This window comes from Erpetoichthys calabaricus, chromosome 11, assembly GCF_900747795.2.
Source record: "Erpetoichthys calabaricus chromosome 11, fErpCal1.3, whole genome shotgun sequence".
Classification (NCBI taxonomy): domain Eukaryota; kingdom Metazoa; phylum Chordata; class Cladistia; order Polypteriformes; family Polypteridae; genus Erpetoichthys; species Erpetoichthys calabaricus.
This window is the reverse complement of record NC_041404.2, coordinates 141,461,182-141,475,017: the sequence shown is the minus strand read 5'-3', so window position 1 is coordinate 141,475,017 and position 13,836 is coordinate 141,461,182. Positions and strand designations below refer to the sequence as shown.

Here is a 13,836-nt window from a genome sequence, read left to right as displayed (position 1 = left end):
CTCCCTTCCTGCAACCCAAAGATGTCAAATTAAATGGTGAGTACAGTATGAAATTGTTGTTTCTGGTAGGCTAGGCACTTTTTATTACTTTTTGGTTAGTACATTAGAAAAATTATTGGTGTTTTGGTAAATTATGCACATTATACAACCCTTTTTTTATTATGAAAAGGTTAAGTAAGTGTTGCAGTGGGAGGTTCGGAACGCATTATGGGTATTTCCATTATTTCTTATGGGAAAAATAGTCTTGACTTACAACCCACTTGAGTTACAACCAGCCCTCGCGAACGAATTGAGTTCATAAGTCAAGGGTCCACTGTACATGGATTCTACGTTGCAAGGCAGAAGGGCAAAGTTTCAACCGGCTTGTAATATTTATTTTCCTCCCTCCCCCTTACTTATGAAATGGCATCTTAAGCATTTCATGTTATATTGCGCAAATCGGCCAACCCTTTCTTTTTTGTGTACGTATCAAGAGGGGCCCCAAAGAAGGAAAAGTCATCTTTCTTGTGTCTAACAGACGCGTTCCTAAAGAAGGAAGTTGTCCTCGGTCAGCTTACCGCAACCTGTCTTATGACAGATGCCTGTATGAATAACCTGCCGTTATAATAAAACAGCTTTTAATCCTTAATTTAACTGCTTGCAAGCTACTTTCTTTCACAACACACACACACACACACACACACACAGACATAATTCCAAAAACGTTATTTTCAAACTCAGGAAGGTCTAAAACGTCAAGATTCATCCAAATCTCAAAATCAAATTTTTTGGACAATTACAATACTAGAAAGTAAATCAGACTCACAGAGGTCTCAAACATCGAGATTCGTCAAAATCTCGAAATCGAATTTATGGACAATTCCGATACTTTCCCTACGAGAAAGTAAATCGGACTCGGGGAGGTCTCAAAGTTAGAGATTCCTCAAAATCTCGAGGTCCAATTTCTGGATGATTGCAATGCACTTCGTATACAAGAAAGTCAAAAATGAAAGAAACCAATGGATTCTGTGGTCTTCAAAATCCTGGGATACAAAGTTTGTGGGAAAATAAATGTAAAAGGTCAAGGAGCAATCAGGAGAGAATCGTCTCCAGCCAAATCATGACACTGATTAAGTGATGTGCCCTTCTAAAACGGCGTTATATACAGTTAGCTGACCCCGTTTAACATTCAGGGGTCCTGCCACTTCAGATGACAGCCTCACCTCAGGACCCTCCGCCTACAGCAGCCTCTCTCTCTGTTTATGTATGTTTGACACTTGTGTTCTTCTCTTGTTCACCAAGGCCTTACACTAGGCATGACGCTGACCTGGGGCGACGCTCATTACATGGGCCTCACCAGCTTGGAGGTTGTTGACCGACATGGACAAGCCTTCCCTCTCACCATAGACATGATCGAAGCTTCCCCAAAGGACCTCAATGAGCTCCCAGAATATGGCCAGGACTCAAGGACCTTAGACAAGTAAGCTTCCTGACCTCTTCCATGTGTGGGTCCTGCAAAAGAGACAAAGAGGGGTGGGCTGGTGGGCTTTCTCATTTGGGGGTAATCTATATGTGAAATGCCCCATGGTGATCAGGAGGGTCCTATCTGTGCTGCTAGGACTTGAATGTAGCTGGAGAATTTTGAATGATGCATCACACCTGGGTGCACACTCTGCAAGCAAAAGCCACGCCACCGACGTACTTCTGACCGACATCAGGCCACTTTCTTATGACACTCGCGCACTTTTCTACACAACTCCAACGGCCAGCTCATTGTGCGGATCAAGGGTATGGCGAGCTGTGAACCAATTTACTACAGCGCCAAAGAGCACAGAGGGCAGACACGGCTTGTTTCAGGGTTCAAGCAGGCTAAAATTTAAAAACGGCCAACGATTTCTGCTTTGAACGTACAGTAGTGTGGCGAGCTGTGAGACCGAAGGAAGGATCCACACGTTAACAGACCTCGCTTACTAAATAATAATAATTAACAGCAACATCGCAGTCTGCGGCCCTAGAGAACGATGACTTCATTTTCCAGATGTTATCAGCCACACAAAACAACAAACGGTATCTGGGAATAGCAGGCAGATATGGAAACCTAAACGCCATCAGCATCACAGGATTAGCAATTGGCATCACACCCTTCAGAATTACTGACACCAAGCAAAGCAGTAAGGCTTGTCAAGGAGTTCAGCCCCGTCCCTGCTGGGCAGACTGCTGTCACTTAAGTGACTAACCCCACCCAGCCTGCTGCCACCTGAGCATCTATCCCACGCCCAGCCTAATGCCACTCGGTACCCTGCCCCTGCCAAGCTTGCCTGCTCCCATTCTGTCATCTAGCCCTGCCCTGCCTGCTGCCAAACAAGCATCTGGTCCTCGCCCTGCCTTCTGCCATTCAGTCATCTAGCATTGCCACTCGAGCATCCATCCCACACTCAGCACCTTGCCCCCCACCCCATCTATATCTGCCCAGCCTACTGCCACTTGGCACCATGCCCCTGCTAAGCCTGCCTGCTACCACTCTGTCATCCACCCCTGCCCTGCCTGCTGCCAAACAAGCATCTGGTCCCCGCCCTGCCTTCTGCCATTCAGTCATCTAACATTGCCACTCAAGCACCTATCCCACACTCAGCCTGCTGCCACTCAGCACATAGCCCCGCCCATTCCACTGCCATTCAGTGCCTAGCCCCGCCCATTTTACTGCCATTCAGCCCTTAGCTCCTTGCCAAGCCTGCCTGCTACCACTCTGTCGTCTTTCCTTTGCCCTGCCTTCTGCCAAACAAGTGAATAGTTCTCCACCTTGCCTGTTGCCATTCAGTCATCTAGCCCTCGGCAGGCTGGGTGGGGTCAGGTGGCTGGGTGGGGCCAGGTGGCTGAGTGGCAGCAGGCTGGGTGGGGCCAGGTGGCTGGGTGGGACTGAGTGGAGGCAGACTGGGTGGGGCCTGGTGGCTGAGTGGCGGCAGGCTGGGTGGGGCCTGGTGGCTGAGTGGCGGCAGGCTGGGTGGGGCCAGGTGGCTGAATGGGGGCAGACTGGGTGGGGCCAGGTGGCTGAGTGGCAGTAGGCAGGCTCCACCCATCCAGTGAAGCGCTTTCTGTACTCTGCCACCTTATTTTCTCACACACCCAGTAGTGAGCTTTGAGAGTTTTGAAATTTACTTTCAGGGGCCCCGACTCCCAGAGACACAAACACATAATGTTGATTCTCGGGGTTTACAAAAGATTAATTTAGGGGACATCAGATTAATTTGTGTAGTGAAATGTTGGTATGTCAGAGCTGTGGCCCACTTAGGTCTTTGTATAGTCAGCTGTGACACTCACATTTGTGACAAATGGTACAGTCAGAGTTTTGTTTCTCTGTCAGCACTACAGGGCTGTACTCGGGGGGCCATATCGGGCAGTCTGGGTATCTCGTGGTCCACGTCAAACCCCCTGTCATTATCGTGAGGTGCACGGCGTATCATCCTGTCTCGGTGTCCCGTGATCTTCGTAATGTGAGTTTGTTTGAGTAGCCAGCGATTCACAGCATTTTGGCCGATCTCAGTGTTCATTGGTCCGTGGCATATCACGTCAAGGCAATGGCAAAAAAAAATATAAATCTGAATTTTCGGGACTCCTCCCTCACAATTGTAAAACATTTGTAACTAAATTAACTATTTCAAGTTAGGAGGGGCGGACCTGGAATTCCATTAAAATTGGGGCAGTTGTTTTGTACAGCTGGTGGTCTTTGCCCTCACCAGCCTGCCCGCCCTTTTTCTTTTTTAGGCTCATTGACGGCACCAACGTCACAACAGACGACGAACACATGTGGCTGATCCCCTTCACGGAAGGCCAGAGTCACGTCCTGTCCATCAACTTCCAGCGTCCTGAGACGATAGCAGGGCTCCGCTTCTGGAATTACAACAAGTCTCCGGAGGACACTTACAGAGGCGTAAGGAACTAGAAAAACAGACGTGGCGTACAATTTCTTTGCCCCCCAGTACCCTTTTTTTCCCCCAAAGTTGCTGGAGAAATCAGCAGCAGTAAGTTAAAGTGCCGCCCCCCCCTTACCCCCCCAGTCTAAATGGCAACCCAAATCCCTGCCTGCCCGCCCTGCTACACGTCTCCTATATCAGAACCCTCCCCCCCCCCCCCCATTGTGCCAACTGCATCTGTGGGTGCCATGTGTTCACTTGGCAGCAGGCCCTCCCAGCTCAGATCCTGTATTGGCGGCTGAGTTCCCCTAGAGGGTGCCGTGGGTCCCCTAAGATGTCAGCTTTAGCCCTGCCAGTTCAGCACAGACTGGCAGGGCTTGGCAGAACATTTTTGTGTCCGCTGGGTGATGGGCCATTCTGGTCTCCAGTACAAAATGTGCCCCTGTGCCAACTCTTTCAGAGGGCATGGTTTGCTAAACAAGGGCTTTAAACCTGAGAGATCGTCCAACTCAACCACAGCAGCCCACACAGACAGGCTTAGCACAAAGAAATGTGCCCACTGGGTGACAGGCTGCCTCTGCCAGGGTCCTTTAGAGGGCACTGCTGGCTCACTGAGCAACAAGTTTGAATCTGTGCTTTCCTGCCCATCTGCAGAGTTAGTGCCAGGCATATTTGTGGGTACTGTGCTGGTGATAGGTGACAACTCCTTTGACAGAGTTGGCACCTTTTGGTCTGGGGGTCCGCAGTGTGGGTACTTTGAACCGGTTAGACTTTCCCGTTCACTCGGCTGCAGACCCCTTGTCAGGTACTGAGTTGGACGATAGGTGACCAGCCTCAAACTTCACATAACCACATAGTGCTTGGCACAGTGGCACATGCTTTTAGCTTGGGTCCAAGCTCGGCTGCTGACAGTGCCCCTATGCCAACTATTACACAGTGCTGATAATCCACTGAGTAGGTGCTTTGAACCTGTCGGACTCTCCCATTTTAGATCCTAGACTCTGCCAAGCACTTTGTGGTTTCAGTTTGCCCACTGGGAGACAGGCGATCATTTGAGGGGGCTCAGTCTCTACTACTGATGATGCCCCCGCCACCTCTGTTGGAGGACACTGCTAGAGAACAGCTTTGCACCTACCAGGCAGCTTTATTTCAGATGCCAGCTCAGCCACAGCCTCTGTGCCCAGCACATCTGTGTGTCCACTACAGTGACAGGCTCTCCCAGCTGTGCTTCAGTGCCAACTCCTTTAGCTGGTAAAACATGCCAACTTGACCACTGCACCCACTGCCAGACTTGGCAGATCCTTTTTGTGACTGTTGGATAGGTCCTCCCATTTTAGATCCAGTCCTAGCTTCCGACTGGGCCCCAGTGCCAGATTCTTGAGAGGGTGCCGTGGGTCCACACCAGGGTGCCAGGCGTTTCTGCATGTCCTGTGCGTTCCCAGCTATGGCTCACTATTTGGTCAGAATGTCTTTCTTTCACCCAATTTGACGTCTGAAGTTCCTGTCTGCCCTTTACATTTAGGTGAAGATCGTCCACGTGTCTCTCGATGGAGTTGGCATCTCACCCCCAGAAGGATTTCTAATCCGGAAAGGACCTGGCAACTGCCACTTTGACTTTGCCCAAGAGATCCTCTTCATCGATTTTCTGCAGTCTGCGGGCAATCGGCCCAAAAAGCAGAAGCTCAGGTGAGATGAAGCCGTCAGTGCAAAGTTGTGGGCACCTTGTGGGTGATGGACGACATAAGAGTGAAGCTGGAGGGGTGACAATCCTGCTAAAAGTGCCACATTTAAAATATGGGCACACACCTCATCTTGGTCAAACCCTGACTGTGATGCCGTGCAGTTTTCCCACCATTCACAAATGACAGCAGGCCTCATGCCACTCCTGTGGATTGACCAGTTGTCCCTTTTGAGTGGCGGGGCTGACAAAAACTGGGCACTTTACGTCATTAAAGAATTGGCGGGTTACATTCTGTGTGCCACACCATTCAGAATGCCCAGTTTCACACTCGCCTCTTGCATCTCGTCCTTTCCCACCTGCTTTGTCTAGCTCCATGTTCTTAGTTGTTGTTAAAGTCTTGTTCATCCCAAACGCCAACCCTGAATTGGGTAGAGGACGTATCTTGGCATGTGCCAGAGGTTGCAGGTCTTTACTGTCTAGAAGGTAGCAGGCCGCACTTTGTCTTTGGTGCCCAGGGAACGTTCAAAAGGGAACTGGAAATTACAAGACGTTAGCGGACGTTAGTGGCGAGGCCGTACTGGAAGGCACCAAACAGAAATGGGGGCCGTGACGTTAAAATGACCTGCCGTCTCAAGTGCCAGAATGTGTGTGCAGATGCCACAGGAAATAAATGAACTCCTGGGCATGACGGCCTCCAGAAAGAATCAAGCAAACGTAATTAGGTGCCATGTGTGTGAGCTCCGCGGCAGGCCAGAGCAAAGCCAGTTAGGGAAATTGAGGAGGAAAAAAAGCAGAAGCCAAAGCGATGACAGGAAGCGGGGCGAGAAATCGGATTAGGCACCGGAGAGAAGTGGCAAGGCGCAGCCCGAGGAGCAGGGGCTGGTGAGGGGTGACGGAGAGATGAAGAACGACGACTGCAGGCCCGCTGCCTAAGACCGTCTGATGTACTTGTGCTGTAAAAGGTCTTCTGTTTTGGCTTTTAGCAACCGCTTCTCCAAGGACATTGAGCAAAGCAGCATGGACTATGAAGCCCCCCTGATGCCATGTGGATGTATCCTTTATGGTTGTTTGGTTAGATCACCTCAGATGGTTGGCAACATGCTGCCTCCTACTGGCCGATGTCACAATACCAGCCCCAGTTTACGCCCCAGTGACTGATATCATGTGCACAGTACTAGGCCTCCTGGTGGCTGGAATCATATGGCTGCCATCTATTGGCTGATGATACGTGCCCAATACTGTGCTGCCACCTAGTGGCTGATTGCATGATGTGCATCACGCTGCCTCCTAGTGGCCAATATAATATGGCCAACAGCATGGTGCCATCTAGTGGCCGATATCACAATACCAGCATCATGCTGCTTTCTAGTGGCAGACATCACTTGGGTAGAACCATACTGCCCTCTAGCAGCAGATACCATGTAGCACTTAATGTCTGATTTTCAAAACAGCCAGCACTATACTGCCTCCTAGTGGTCAATATCACAATGCCAGTACTATGCTGCCACCTAATGTCTGATTTTTATATGACCAGCATAGCGCCATGTTGCCTCCTAATGGCTTATATTACATGCCCGGCACCATGCTGCCACCTAGTGGCCAATATCCCAATACTAACATCACGTCTGACATCACTTGGGTAGAACCATACTGCCCTCTAGCAGTCAGACATTATGAAGCCAGCTCTGTGCTGCCACCTACTGTCTGATTTTACATGGCCAGCACTATACTGCCTCCTAGTGGTCAATATCTCATTGTCAGTACTATGCTGCCACCTAATGTCTGATTTTTATATGACCAGCATAGCACTATGTTGCCTCCTAATGGCTTATATTACATGTCCAGACCCATGCTGCCATCTGGTGGCTGATACCAACTGCCTAGCACTATGCTGCCACCTGGTGGCTGATATTATAGGTGATCAAGTGGGCAGGTTTTTTTTTTTTTTTTTTTTTTTCATCCAACTTAATTTTGTGTTTTTAAAGGTTTTGCCCAACAAGCCCCACAGCTTGCTCACAAATTAGGGTCCCCACAGTCGAATCCCAGTCCCCCCCCCCCAGTCTTCAATCCTTCCATTTTGTATTCCTGCTGGTTTAATTTCAGTCCCTCAAATGCTGACAATCTTATCAAGTCTGTGGCCAAGCTGGAATCTGAAGTGGGAGAGCCTGGTAAGTTTGCGGCTGCCCCCCAGTCACCACTATCCCTAATCTGCACGTTTGAGCTCTGGTGGGAGATCTGCATTACCTGAAGAAGAAAACAAGGAGACGCGAGGAGAGCCCACAAAACTCGTGTCCACACATTAGAACCCCGGATTCTGAAGTTGTGACTCGGCGACAGTAGACCCCCAGGCCACTGGCCCATTTAGTTTATTTTCCACCTACCAGAGGGTGCTGAGTGGACATTGGTGGTCTCTCAAACGTCTCCTGCTTTGGCCTCCTTAACCCTTTTGTCTCAGTCATCTTTCAGCTGCAGCTGCTCACAAGCTGGGGTGACCCCTACTACATCGGGCTCAACGGGCTGGAGTTCTACGACGAACACGACCAGAAGATCACCCTCACTGAAAACAGTATCCTTAAGAAAGGGGCCGCAGTGCGCCCACCTATAAGGCGCCTTCCATTGTCTGCTTTACGCCTTTTATGGCTTGTCACAGGCTTCATTTTTATAGTGCCTTTCACTTCTTATTCCGGCATTGTATTTTATTATTTATAGCTCAAGGTTCATTTTTGCACTGCCTTACTCTGTCCACCTCAAGCTTCATTTTATATAGCGCCTTTCATTGTGCCAGCTCTGACCTTTTTTTGTTGCCATACCTTTCATTCTTTTTGTGCTTTTATTCTAATGTGTTTGCCTTTATTTAGTTTTTAGTCTCACTGTCACTGATGATAGCCCTGACTCCATCGCCCTCTAGTGTCTGAAGTCTGTCACTGACTGCAGCCTTCTCTACATCGCCCTCTTCAGTTTGAACTGTGAAGCGTTTTCAGGGACCTCCAGAGCACATCTGCAGGGCACAGTGAGATTTGTACTTCAGCGCCACCACTAGTCAACGTAGTGCCTCACCTTGTCACTTGTCTTTCTTACTCTGAAGTAATGGTGGCCCTGACTACATCTCCCGTCACTGTCACTCATGGTATCCCTGACTACATCGCCCACTGGTGTCACTGTCACTGATGGCATTCTGACTACATCGCCCGCTAGTGTCACTGTCATTGATGGCATTCTGACTACATCGCCCACTAGTGTCACCGTCACTCATGGTATCCCTGACTACATCGCCCACTGGGGTCACTGTCACTGATGGCATTCTGACTGCAGCTCCTTCTAGTGTCATGACACTGTCACTGATGGTATCCCTGACTACATCGCCCACTGATGGCATTCTGACTGCAGCACCCTCCAGTGTCACTGTCACTCAAGGTATCCCTGACTACATCACCTGTCACTGTCACTGATGGCATTCTGACTGCAGCACCCGCTAGTGTCACCGTCACTTATGGTATCCCTGACTACATCGCCCGCTAGTGTCACTGTCACTGATGGCATTCTGACTACCTTGCCCGCTAGTGTCACCGTCACTCATGGTATCCCTGACTACATCACCTGTCACTGTCACTGATGGCATTCTGACTGCAGCACCCGCTAGTGACACTGTCACTGATGGTGGCCGTGACTACATCACCCGCTGGTGTCACCGTCACTCATGGTATCCCTGACTACATCGCCCGCTAGTGTCACTGTCATTGATGGCATTCTGACTACATCGCCCGCTAGTGTCACCATCACTCATGGTATCCCTGACTACATCGCCCACTGGGGTCACTGTCACTGATGGCATTCTGACTGCAGCTCCTTCTAGTGTCATGACACTGTCACTGATGGTATCCCTGACTACATCGCCCACTGATGGCATTCTGACTGCAGCACCCTCCAGTGTCACTGTCACTCAAGGTATCCCTGACTACATCACCTGTCACTGTCACTGATGGCATTCTGACTGCAGCACCCGCTAGTGACACTGTCACTGATGGTGGCCGTGACTACATCACCCGCTGGTGTCACCGTCACTAATGGTATCCCTGACTACATCGCCCACTGGTGTCACTGTCATTGATGGCATTCTGACTACATCGCCCGCTAGTGTCACCGTCACTCATGGTATCCCTGACTACATCGCCCGCTAGTGTCACTGTCATTGATGGCATTCTGACTACATCGCCCGCTAGTGTCACCATCACTCATGGTATCCCTGACTACATCGCCCACTGGTGTCACTGTCACTGATGGCATTCTGACTGCAGCGCCCTCTAGTGTCATGACACTGTCACTGATGGTATCCCTGACTACATCGCCCGCTAGTGTCACTGTCACTGATGGCATTCTGACTACCTTGCCCGCTAGTGTCACCGTCACTCATGGTATCCCTGACTACATCACCTGTCACTGTCACTGATGGCATTCTGACTGCAGCACCCGCTAGTGACACTGTCACTGATGGTGGCCCTGACTACATCGCCCACTGGTGTCACCGTCACTCCTCCCTGTGTTGCCCCCTAGCGTTTTGTTGTTGTTGTCACGTGTACACCGTCCGGTGCCATTCTCTCCTGCCTGCGTTAGTTCACATGCACAGCGTGACGACTCTTCGGTGCCCGCCTTCAGTTGCTGTCTGGACTGGACCTCCTTACCATTTGTACTGATGGCTGCTGTTTATCAGGACAAACTGTTAATGAGAGAGGAATTCTAAAATAAGGAAAAACAAAAAGGAAGCTCATCAGAAATTCATCTTGTGAAGTGAGACGAGAGCCTTCAGTGCTCACCCGGCTGGTTATCACTAAGTGCTGTGGGGCCGGTGATGGACTGATGCCCCATGACCTCCCGCCCCTGCCAGCCGTTCTGTGTTGACAGCAGAACCCTAACCTGCCCGCTTTACATGCCCACATGCCCCCCAGTCAAGGCAGTCAGACAGCAGCAATGATGAACATGGCATGGGTGGTCAAGTCCAGTACTCCCAGCTGTCCCCAGGGCCAGGATGGTGGGGCGCCTGTGGATCCCCTAGCAAGTCTTGTGGGTCCACTAGATAGTCAAACTACTGAGACGCCTCGGTACCTTCGCCACCCTTTAAGATGGACCCAGACGAGATTTAGGGGACAGCTTAGCTATTAGTTACACAAACAGGCCTGATGGACTGAAGGGTGGGCTCCTCTCGTTTGTCACGTTTCTATTGTTCCTTATGTATCCAATAAGGAGGGTCCTGTCAAGGAAGGCACCCAACACCTTAAACAGTTGGCACAAAATAAGCAGCACGCTGTTGACCCGGAAAAATGGCTGTGAAATCGACAAATTACTTCTCTCAGTTTCTGAATGTGTTCTGATGTGGGCCGTGTGCCCCCTTGGTGATTTATTTATTTATTTTGTTTTTCTGTAACGTATTTTATTTTATAATCCTTCACACCGACTTTTAAGACATTGCCGCCTTTCCAGACAGCGTGAACGTTTTGGACAGCGTGACGGGAGACGTAAGGACCCCCGATAAGCTGATAGACGGCGTGAACAACACTCATGACGGGAGGCACATGTGGCTGGCACCCCTGCTGCCCGGCCTGGTATGGCGGCGGATTTGTGTTCCATTTTTTTTTTTTTTTTTTGGTTGGTTTCCTCTTTAATGGATTTGGTGGTGGCGGAGGGGAGAAGGACACGGCAGCTTTATTTGGACGTCCCCCTTTATAGTCAAATAGCCATCAGCACTTGCCATTTAACAGCATAGAACGGGGGGGGTGGGGGTGGGGGGCAGCTGTATGATAAGTAGGAAAGGTGATGGGGTGCAGGATGAACAGCAGGAGTCATTTGGGACACCAACTGGCTCGTCCCGTTTAGTTGTTGTTGGTCAAATAGAAACAAAAAGTCTTGGAAATCAAGAAAACAAATCGCCATTTGGGCTTAAATAACAACTTGTGTAACTGAAGGGTCAGTCGCTTGGGGGGTCCATCTGCCAGTTTGCTCTTGGGTTAGTGCCCACTCCTGTCGGGCAGCCAGGCTTGTTACGGCAGCGTGTCTCAGAATGGGCGGGGCTAAGTGCCCTCACTGGGCGGGGTCTCACAGCTGCAGGGAGAGGAGGCGGAGAACATCAATGGCAGCATGTCTCATTATGGGCGGGGCTAAGTGTAATTCGCTGGGTGGGCTCTCTGAGCTTCAGGGAGAGGAGAACATCAGTGATGGTGCCCTCCTCTGGCCCCGGTGGGTTATCACATACCTGGCTCGAGCGAAGGGGGAGGTCCTCCAACACACACACACACACACGACAATCTCTATAAAAATATCGATATTGTGGCTTCTTTTCCCTTCCATGCAGGTCAACCGAGTTTACATCATTTTTGACCAGCCAGTCACCGTCTCCATGATTAAGCTGTGGAACTACTCGAAAACTCCGCAGAGGGGCGTCAAAGAGTTTGGGGTGAGTAACGGCGGTCGAGGGGTGAACGGCCCCTCCTTATTAAATGTTAATGGGTCTGCTGTTTCCACTGCAGCTGCTAGTCGATGACCTGCTGGTGTACAACGGGATTTTGGATGCAGTGAATCACATGGCGCGGGGTATTCTGCCCACCTGCGATCCCGTCGTTCCGTACCACACCATCTTGTTTACGGATAACGAGAAGATCCTACTCCGAGAGAAAAGCACGGTGATAAGGTATCATCTCTCAACCCTGCTGATGCACTGGCGGCAAACTAAACCTGCGGTTACTGAGGGGGGGTCACGTTACCCAGAATGCACCCACCGGTCTCGATTTCCTTTTACTGTCTTCATGTCTTTTTGTTCCTGATGGATCCCCGTTACTCAGACAGTTCTTTTTGGTTTTGATGTATTTTATCTCTCTCTCATACCAACTCTCCCTAATATAGCGCCTTTCATGTCTATTTCTTTGCCTGTTTGCCTGCCTAAGCCCACAACCACAGAGGAACCCAGGGGAGTAAGTAGAAAAGCAACAAAAGGTGTCCCACCCTCTTGTGACTTGGCATAGATGCTAGACACACACACTCACACACCTGGCGCTGCCCCCCGCACCTCACCTCACCCCGCTTTGGTATAAACGTTCGCTTTCAGAATTGTGTCAGTGATGTTTATGTGGCTCACAAAGCCTTTCTCTCTGTTTTTTTTTTAATCTTTCTCCTTAACAGAACTTTTCTTTCCTTCCCCTCCAGTAACTACGTCGAGGATCAGGACATAAAGATGACCAACGAAAACCAAATTGTTAATAACGGCAAAAGGCGACAGAGTGCTGATCCAGGTAGGTCCGTTTCCTCCCCACTTGGCTGCCTGCTTGTTGACCTCCTGCGTGTTTTTAAAGGCAGACGGTTGATGCTAAGGCCGCGTCCACAGCTCATTTATAGCGGACATCAGTCTCCACTCCACGCTACTCCGCTATGTTTAACCCCCAGAACCAGGAAACTTTTAACAGCGTTCTTCAGCTGCTCCCGTTAGGGGTTGTCACAGCGGATCATCTTCCATATCTTCCTGTCCTTGTCATCTTGCTCTGTCACCCCATCACCTGCATGTCCTCTCTCACCACATCCATAAACCTTCTCTTAGGCCTTCCTCTTCTCCTCCTGCCTGGCAGCTCTATCCTTGGCACCCTTCACCCAATATACCCAGCATCTCTCCTCTGCACATGTCCAAACCAACGCCATCTCTCCTTTCTGACTTTGTCTCCCAGCTGTCCAACTTGAGCTGACCCTCTAATGTCCTCATTTCTAATCCTGTCCATCCTCATCACACCAAATGCAAATCTTCACATCTTTAACTCTGCCACCTCCAGCTCTGTCTCCTGTGCCACCGTCTCCAGCTGGTCTCACTACCGTCCTGTAGACCTTCCCTTTCACTCTTGCTGATATCCATCTGTCTCAAATCACTCCTGACACTCTTCTCCACCCACTCCACCCTGCCTGCACTCTCTTCTTCACTTCTCTTCCACACTCCCCGTTACTCTGTACTGTTGATCCCAAGTATTTAAACTCCTCCACCTTCACCAACTCTACTCCCTCATCCTCACCATCCCACTGACCTCCCTCTCATTTACTGACCTTCATTCCTCTCTTCTCAGATCTCCACCTCTCCAGGGTCTCCTCAACCTGCAGATCACAATGTCATCAGCAGACATCACAGTCCACGGGGACTCCTGTCTAATCTCGTCTGTCCATCACCATTGTAAATAAGAAAGGGCTCAGAGCCGATCCCTGATGTAATCCCACCTCTGTCACTCCTACCACAGACCTCAC

The 13,836-nt window shown here is 50.1% G+C and overlaps 1 protein-coding gene across 1 annotated transcript in view; it reads left to right on the top strand.

Moving 5' to 3' along the window:
- katnip (katanin interacting protein) overlaps positions 1 to 13,836 on the top strand; it is a 102,573-nt gene that overhangs the window by 84,556 nt on the left and 4,181 nt on the right. The window contains exons 19-27 of the mRNA XM_051933799.1: positions 1,282 to 1,459; positions 3,742 to 3,907; positions 5,413 to 5,576; positions 6,555 to 6,622; positions 8,027 to 8,137; positions 11,029 to 11,168; positions 11,915 to 12,016; positions 12,090 to 12,250; positions 12,763 to 12,848. Of these exons, the coding sequence (XP_051789759.1) occupies positions 1,282 to 1,459; positions 3,742 to 3,907; positions 5,413 to 5,576; positions 6,555 to 6,622; positions 8,027 to 8,137; positions 11,029 to 11,168; positions 11,915 to 12,016; positions 12,090 to 12,250; positions 12,763 to 12,848 (1,176 nt within the window). The remainder of the gene's footprint in view (positions 1 to 1,281; positions 1,460 to 3,741; positions 3,908 to 5,412; positions 5,577 to 6,554; positions 6,623 to 8,026; positions 8,138 to 11,028; positions 11,169 to 11,914; positions 12,017 to 12,089; positions 12,251 to 12,762; positions 12,849 to 13,836) is intronic.